Genomic DNA, 8,640 nt, shown 5'->3' on the forward strand with positions numbered 1-8,640 from the left:
CTGAGGATTTTGTGTAATCCTGCTGACAAACAAAAACTGACAGGGAGTAAAAAATTCACCTCCTTGGGAGATGTAATAAGAGGTCATGGTTTCAGTTAAATTTGAAAAACTAATATTTCCACACATAACAATTAACATTCCCACAAGAGGCAGAGCTTGTCCCAGTTTTTTTTATGCCTGTGTTCAGGACCTCCCTGACTACCTACATACGGGAATATTAACGATTTTAACTGAATATATTTGGAGATTTTTCAAAGTAAAATCCAACATTTTCACTGTTTACAATTTTTCAAAGTAGAATAGATCATTTCAGGATACTTCAAAGTACTGTAAAACACTTTGCTCAATAAGTTCAGAGAGAGACTGATATGCCTGTGTTCAGGACCTCCCTGACTACCTACAAATGGGAATATCATAGATTTTTACTGAATATATTTGGAGATTTTCATCTTTTGTGCGACATCCTCTGGCCTCAACTCTCATCAAGAGACAGGAAAACTATCAAAATCTAATCTCGTCTTAACTGGGACATTTTTTTTAAACCTCAGAGCGAGTCTCTGTGGAATTAAAGTGTAAAACTGCATAAAATGGAGAACAAACATCAAGCAAACTATGACACAGCAGCGCAGCAAATTTACTCAGGATTGTCAATCTTGTAAATCAAGTTTCTTCTACTGCTCTATGAGTGAAAAATAATCACTGAGGTGAGCAATATACAGCATTCCAGCTAAACTCAAAATGTTCTTCAGGAGGGCCAATATCTCTGACAAGACCAAACAATACTACAAATAATTGTCTAAGTTCTTATTGTAGATATGTAAAAGAAAAAAAGTGGCCTGGAAACCGACGATTAACAATAGTAGAAAAAACGAATCCTGCATCAGGCCTTTCATCAACATCCAAACTGAAATATAATGGATTCCTCCTCAATCCTCCATCAAGTTTGCCGAGACTTATTTTTGTAGTTTTTTGGCTAACACTTTAACAAACAAACAAACACACAAATAAACAAACATACTTATTCGTGTTAAAACACGGGCTGCTTTCTGAAATGACAAAATTCCCCGTCTTACCTCCAGCTCACAGGCGGAAAAGTGCAGGGAGACAAGATTTGTCAGTGAAGCGACTCCATTTCCCAGAATGCATTCCTGAAGCGGAAACAGCGGGGGGAGGAGGAGGAGGAGGCGGGCTCCATGGAAACGGCAGACTGGCGTGCTAGCCTCGGGAGGAGCTGGTTAGCTGGAGGAGATTCTACATGTGGAGAAACATACGTGTTCCTCGACTCCGTTGATTTCACCGCTGTGAAGATGAGTCGGACTCCGGATGCGAGAGCGAGGTAAGAGCCGGTTCCGACCGACCCCCCCCCCTCTGTTACCCGCGAACCAGTGTGTGCTCTGTGAACGTTAGCAAAGAGAAACAGCTAGCAGGTTAGCTAGCTGCGGATCACCTTATGCTTATTTACTCTAAATAGCGATATGAGTGAGGACGAGTGGTTGTTCAGGAACTGTCCCCTTCTCTAAAGGTTATTCACGATTGCTGTGGATGAGACTAAGAGGTTTTACTGCACTGAGCTGGATTGATGTTCATCCACACTGACCAAATCAAAACAAACGGTGCCTCACATCTGTGGGATGGGCAATTGAGCAATATCAATAGAATCCTAGTGTTTATATTAGTATCAATACAACAAAGTTCTTTATATAAATTAATATATTTCTTATGCATTGTGCAAGAAGTTGGGAGGATCTACCTCAGGTTTGCTAAATGTTTTCTCTTTATCGAGTGTTTGTCTTTCTCTCTCCATAATACAACATTCACTCAGGAGTAAAGATGATGATATTTGTTTTATTTTTATTTTATATTTTGGCCATATGTTCCAGCACTATCACACCAACAAGTGTTGTTTATGTTGGGGTTATTTGTTTAAGATATTATTACCCCACACAAGCACTTCCATGTCCTCTCACATCGGAATCGCTGTTTGATTCCTAATGTTGATGTTGTCCTCCCCCCTCTACAGGGACAACCAGACCAGACAGATCCAGGAGAACATCACCAATGTGGAGAAACATTTCGGAGAGATGTGCCAGCTGTTTGCCGGTTACGTGCGCAAAACAGCCAGGCTGAGGGACAAGGCCGACCTCCTGGTTCGGGAGATCAGCCTGTACGCAGACACTGAAACGCCAAATCTGAAGAGGGGCATGAAGCAGTACGCCGACCACCTGGCCAAGATCCAGGACTACCGCCAAGCGGAGGTTAGACTACATCAGCTGGCGTCCTTAATAATGTCCTGCTTACAGCCACTGTCTGAATGAGTAAGACATAAACTAACATGCACTGTTCTGCCTTGCAGGTGGAAAGACTTGAAGCCAAAGTCATAGAGCCACTGAAGAGTTATGGAGCTGTTGTGAAACGAAAAAGGGTAAATGTTACCGTCAGCCACAGCCATGTTGACGTCTACACTGATTCCAAATGAGCCAACGCACAATAACAGAGCTGGAACCATGATCCACATGCAATTACTGTAAAATTAACTTAATCAACTGTTGCTAACTGAGAAACTTGTTGCAGAATTATTCACTCCAAATATGTTTACATTTATTAACTTCTGGTCTATTTCCAGAGCTTGAAAATACTTGTTTACAGTTGTTGGGGGGGAAAAACACACTCACATTTTTAAATGATCCAAAGATGTTGAAATTGTCAACCTTCTCATGCAGTTTCCCCCATTTGTGTTTCAGTTTTTTTCACTATATTGCAAGATCACACGGCCTCTCAGGGTGTAGTGATAACGTCAATTTAAAAAGAGGATATAACTGAGGACATACTTGGGATCACACTGTCCTTGTCAGTACCACTGTGTGGCCACATGAGTGCAGTGTTGTTTTAATCTTAATATCCCAATCCTTCACAAACCATTCTTTATGCCACAGCCGTCATCAAAACTACTCAATGCCATGTTTTGATACAGGTATTAAGAATATCAAGTTTCTCCTTGATATTTTGGAGTCTTTGTTACACAACTTGTCATGTGCACTTGTCATATATGGATTTGTCTAACTTCATATCACATGCCCAAAATCCATATAATGCTTCTTAGTTTTGTCCATGAAGTGCTAAATTAACTTTCCACTATCCTTCAATCCATTTGCTTAACATTACAATGTTTCAGATGTTTGCACAACAGGGTGCAGTTGAGGACATGGTTAGACTTTTAATTGGTTAAACTTAATTAAAAGTCTAACCAAATACTTGTAATTAATTCCGTGGAAATCTAAATTAGCATCGCTGTTCATTTTCATAATAACTACTGTGTCCTTGTGATGTCATGCAGGAGGATCTGAAGACGACTCAAAGTGCCAGAGAGAGAGAAGCCAAACAGATGGCTCAGCTCGAGAGGACCCGACAGAGGAACCCCTCGGACAGACAGATCATTGTATCCTTTCATCGTTCCTCTCCTCTCAAAGCCAAAAGATCAACACTTTGATTTGTTATTGATATTAGTTAATGTTTAAAAAGGGAAATAAACTTGAAAGTGTTTAGAATGTTTATCTAGTCAAGTTTGAAAAGGCTTACACAACATTTCTTTACTTGACAATTACTTGATTCAATAACAATGTGCAGTTCAACACCAACAGGGAATTATTTGAATTTTTCCTTGACCCAGCCTTCAGTCTCAGGTGTGTCCCATGATATCTGTGCTTCTCATCGCTGGTGATGAATAACTACAAAGATGACACATGATTCAGAGTTAAAGTTCAAATGGAGGAACAACAACATCAACAGAAACTTTTGAAGAATAGTCTGCTGCAAAAATGTGTTGACGGCCACATATCTTTTTCATTAGTCTTTATTATTAAAGTGCATCGTAGGAGTGACTTGTAACTGACTCACAGACTCATTTTCCACAAGTGGAAGGTGTTTAGTCATTGTCCGACCAGTTCTACATGCCAACCTGCATAACCTGTAGGAAGTGAGAGTAATAACAGCAGCACTGTTTTTTTAAGGTCATGCTCTCTGTGTGTAGAAAATGTATAATTGCAAGTTTGCAGTAAACAGTAAATAGCGCATGTTGGACTGGAACTGCAAGTCTAAATCTGATGGTACTGCAATTTTACTACTGGATGATGCTGGCTTGGTGTCAGTTGCTTCACACTGCACAAATCACCTTACACTCCACTCACTTGTTCCCTAATGAAACAAATCGACAGGTTTAAAGGGATGTTGTTGGATTCTAAAGTTTTAACATTAATTGTGACACGCTAATGCTTTTGACCTTTGAGGCCTTTTTGCCACAACCTGTCGTGTTTTGAAGTTCCCTCTTTCGTTTCGCCACCAGGCTGAAAGTGAGCTCCAGAGAGCCACCATGGACGCCACACGGACAACCAGGCAGCTGGAGGAGACCATAGATGAGTTTGAGAAGCAGAAGATCCGGGACATCAAGGTCCGCCGTGCTAAGCTTTCTGTCCACCTCAAGTTTAGAATAACAATTTATAACTGTTCAAGCAGCAAGTGACAGTGAAATGAAATCAGACAGTGGTGATTTAAGACGTCTTAATCCTCCGTCAGTTGTTACCTCATGTCTCATTGAGTAAAAGATTTGACTTTTCTTTCCCTTTCATATAGAAAGTCTTTGGCGAGTTTATGACAGTGGAGATGGCGTTCCATGCCAAGGCCTTGGAGGTCTACACCTTGGCCTACCAGAGCATTCAGAGTGTGGATGAGGAGGCGGACCTGGAGGTAGGTTTCCCTCTCGTTTTTCCTTATGACAAAGTTTGTGTTCAGGAAAATCGGAGATAGAATTTTTCCGAATAGGGTTGTGTGTTTAGTGTGTCACTGAACTGTCGAGTCTTTTTGTACACCCCCTGCTTTGTACCCGATTAACCTCGTGGTTATATGTAACAAGATAAAGCTATCAAGGTCTCACACTCCCTTTACTCATCAACTTGTGCAGTCCACACCCTTTATCTGATGTGGTAATTTTTAAAGTAACCTGTGGCGACTGCTGCACGATTCAGACTCATGCCAGCTGCTGTACTGTTCTGTGTTTACAGCCTGGTCTGAGAGGTTTACCAAACTATTTTAAGAGATAAAGCCCGTAAAGGGGAAGCAAACGATCGATGATATTCAGCGAGCGAGGTTCCTCCAGCAGATGCCCTTGTGCTATTTTCCTCCACCCCTTGCCATCTCATCTGTGTGTTTTTGCACTGAATCATCTCCCTTCCATTCATATCGAAGCGAAACTCCTCACCCAGCCAAGGCTGTTTGTCAGTGAGTCATAGCACAAAGCACGGCAGATTGAATCATCTGAAAAAGCCACAATGACAGGCATGAAGATAATCCTGATCAAGAGCCGGTGCGGATTGTATTGTCTATTTAGTGGAAACCAGTGGTGTGGTTTAAACTGCAGTTTGGCTGCGTGGTCGGAGGTGCACCCAAACAGCTGCTTTGTTGACATGTGACAAAAGCTGATTGTCAGCCAGGTTATTGATTTCCTGGATATTCCAGGCTGCAGAGTATTTCCTTTGTGTGTGTTGTCCCCTGAAACTCTCAGTTGTTTATATCTGAAACTTAAAATGCACAAATATTATCAGATATCCCTAAACTGTATCCTAACATCAGCAGGACCAACTACAAAAACAACCATTTTGTGATATTATTTCATAGATATTATGATTGCGATATGATTTAAAATCTTAGTGGAAACAGTATTTTTTACACTTTCCTTAAATATGCAGCATATGAATTGATTTAATTATTATCTTTGATTAATTGATAATGACTTTGATTTATATATCACCTTTATCTAAGGCTGCTTTACAGAGTTGTTGATCCCACTATGTATATGTGCTGTTTGCTAAGCCTCTGTACACCACGGCCACTTTAAAGTCCTTCTTTAAATTCAGGGTTGACTATCTTGCATTAGAATCAGTGCCCATGTAACAATTACCCATAGGTGTGTGTGTGTAGGCATTGTTGCCATTCCTCTGTGTCTCTGTGGAAAAGTCTCGAGCCTCATACTGTGTTTGGCAGGTGTTCAGGAGCTCACTGCACCCCCCTGAGTACCAGTCACGCTTAGACATAGTGCGAGCAAATTCCAAAACGTCCCTCGACCGGAGCGGCTCCTTCCTGAGCACATCAGGAACCCTACAGGTAAGATGCAGATGATGCTTACCAGTTGACTCTAAAACTAGAATTCCCCCAGAAGATCCCTCTTGAATTAGGTTTCTGTCGGGATTTGGGGTTTCTTTTGACTCTGATAGTTCCAAGTTTCATCTTAATGATAGAATATAAAAAAAAGTCTCTTCCTCTTTTGGAAACCAGTAGTTTCCTCATACCACAAGAGACTGGTTCTCGATAACAGCGAGTCTTATCAGTGCTGCCAGGGTTTGTGCTCGGCATCACCACCGCCATCTTTCAATTTGAAATTCCCTCATGTCACAGCATGCCACAATCGTCTCGCATTTCCTCATACATTCAGTGTTACCACCGCATTTTCACATCAGATTCCACAGTATCAACAGTCGTGATTGGTGACTTTCTGCTGAGTGTTCCTCAGTGACGGTTTATTTCTTGTCACAGCAACAAAGAGCTTCCATTCAGCAGACCGGAGGTGAGGAAGAGGAAGAGGACAACGACGAGGATGAAGACGAGTCTGACGAGGACGAAGAGGACTCAGAGGACGATGATTGAATGCTCGTTAAATTGCCTTTTTTTTCTTTTTGTCGTTTTCCTGTTTTGGAAAAAAAAGGGATATCAGAAAGTGTACCAACAGTAAAAGCTGTGTCATTGCCAAAATCCCCTGTCACAGGTGGTGTGAGCAGTATTGTATTGGTGTTGTGTTGTAGCTGTGTGATGCTCTGTGAGGGAGCACGTTGTCCTTTCCACCCAGTGTTTGCTGTTTCGCTATATTTTTTATATCTCACACATTTAGAAAACCCTGCATTGTATAGTCACGCGCCTTTATAAATAAAATGAAATCAGTTTGTTATGTTCCGCGATGTTCCAGTGACTTTCTGTTCTATAATGAGGACATGGTGTACGCTCAGTCACTTTGCATGGAAACGCCAGCAGAGTGGCTGATTGTTATTTCAGAAGCTGTTCGGAGTGTGAATCAGTGGAAGTGATGGTACTTTGTCTGCAGCTGAAAGTGACTCATCTCGAACACAGACATGTAAAAGTCAGAGACATTTAGCAGCGCGCTGTCTGTGTTTATCAGTACATATAGTGTATATATATGTGGATTTGTGTACTTATATCTTTGGAAGGACCGTTTTGGGCCCACATCTTGCAGACTGAGGACATGCTTTTAGCTTTAGGGTTACATTTAGGTTAGGGTATGGGCTGGGGTTAGGCATTCAGTTGTGATGTGTAAGGTTAGAGTAAGGGGCTTTAGGAATGCATTATGCCAATGAGTGTCCTCACTAAAATAGAAGTACAAGAATGTGTGTGTGTGTGCGTCCTTGTTTTTGTTCATTCTCTATGACCATTTCCTGCATGAACACTGACCTTATCAGGACCAGTAGACCTCATGGGGACCAGAACTTCATTTCTGAGGGCCTGGTTAGCCTGTCCACAATGACATGCGAAGTTCTAATAAGGGTAACTGCGTGTGTGTGAGACTAGACATACTTCTGTATTTGCATGTGGCTCTGTATAAAACAGTTGTGTGTATGTGCGTTACAGAATGTGTTGTCTGCCACAGTGCAGGCTGCTGCCACTGTCAGCTGATGGCTCCTATGTCTGTCTTGCATGAGTCACGCTGCACATTTATCATTCCTCAGTGGCCCATGTCATGATGGATACTTTTCTGCCCCTGGACACACACACACACACAGAGATACAAGCTGCACACATCACATTTCAGCCTCACACCGTTATCTGACAAACAAACGATACAAGCATATTCACACGTGTATATAAAAAAAGAGTCATTATGCAACCAACAAGTCTTTTTCATTATCAGATACGAGGGCTACTTCCCCCTCAGCGACCATCTCAGTGACTGTGAGATAAAAGCTGCGTAGGTGGTGTGTCATCCACTCTGCTCAACACCACCTCAATGCATGTAAAGGTTAATATGTACGCAGACACACACTAGCACACGCTGGCGTACCAGTTGACTCCAGTGTGCTGTGGATCCGAATGGCCTGTGTTCCAATGAGTCATCACCTATAAAGTGTGTGTGTGTGTGTGTTTGTGCCAGCGAAGTGAGTCACAGAGTTTTTCCAAATGCAGATAAACCTAAAGGTTCCACTCCCTGATCCCAGAGCAGAAGAATAGAGGAGCGAGCGTGAAAGAATCCAAAAGAAATGAACATAAAAGCAAAAGGGGTTTAAAAAAAAGAAAGGGAAAAGGCCAACCCATTATGTTGGCCGAGAGTTGGAAGTATAAAGGGGAGACGGGACGTGGTGACTCATTGACTGTTAAAAACAAAAGCTGAAAAACAAACAGGGATACCCATGCAAGGAACCAGATGTGGAGGGAAACGAGGAGGAGGAGGAGGAGGAGTGTGGAGGGACAGTTGAGCGAGGTCAGTCTTAACCTCAGGTCCTTATCATTGAGTCTGACTCATTGCCCCTGAGCGTCACATCGCTCAAATCAAATTCAGCTCCCGCAGCACACGCCAGCCTCATGCAG

At 42.1% G+C, this 8,640-nt stretch overlaps 1 protein-coding gene across 1 annotated transcript; it reads left to right on the top strand.

Moving 5' to 3' along the window:
- Nucleotides 1-1,176: 1,176 nt before the first annotated feature.
- On the top strand, nucleotides 1,177-6,996 carry cibar1 (CBY1 interacting BAR domain containing 1). Its single transcript, XM_053446722.1, has 9 exons — nucleotides 1,177-1,336; nucleotides 2,021-2,255; nucleotides 2,354-2,422; nucleotides 3,335-3,436; nucleotides 3,675-3,698; nucleotides 4,316-4,444; nucleotides 4,627-4,740; nucleotides 6,034-6,153; nucleotides 6,583-6,996. The coding sequence occupies exons 1-9, from the start codon at nucleotides 1,194-1,196 to the stop codon at nucleotides 6,691-6,693; spliced, it is 1,047 nt and encodes a 348-aa protein (XP_053302697.1). The 5' UTR covers nucleotides 1,177-1,193; the 3' UTR covers nucleotides 6,694-6,996.
- The last annotated feature ends 1,644 nt before the right edge of the window (nucleotides 6,997-8,640 follow it).

This window comes from Pleuronectes platessa, chromosome 18, assembly GCF_947347685.1.
Source record: "Pleuronectes platessa chromosome 18, fPlePla1.1, whole genome shotgun sequence".
Taxonomy (NCBI): Eukaryota; Metazoa; Chordata; class Actinopteri; order Pleuronectiformes; family Pleuronectidae; genus Pleuronectes; species Pleuronectes platessa.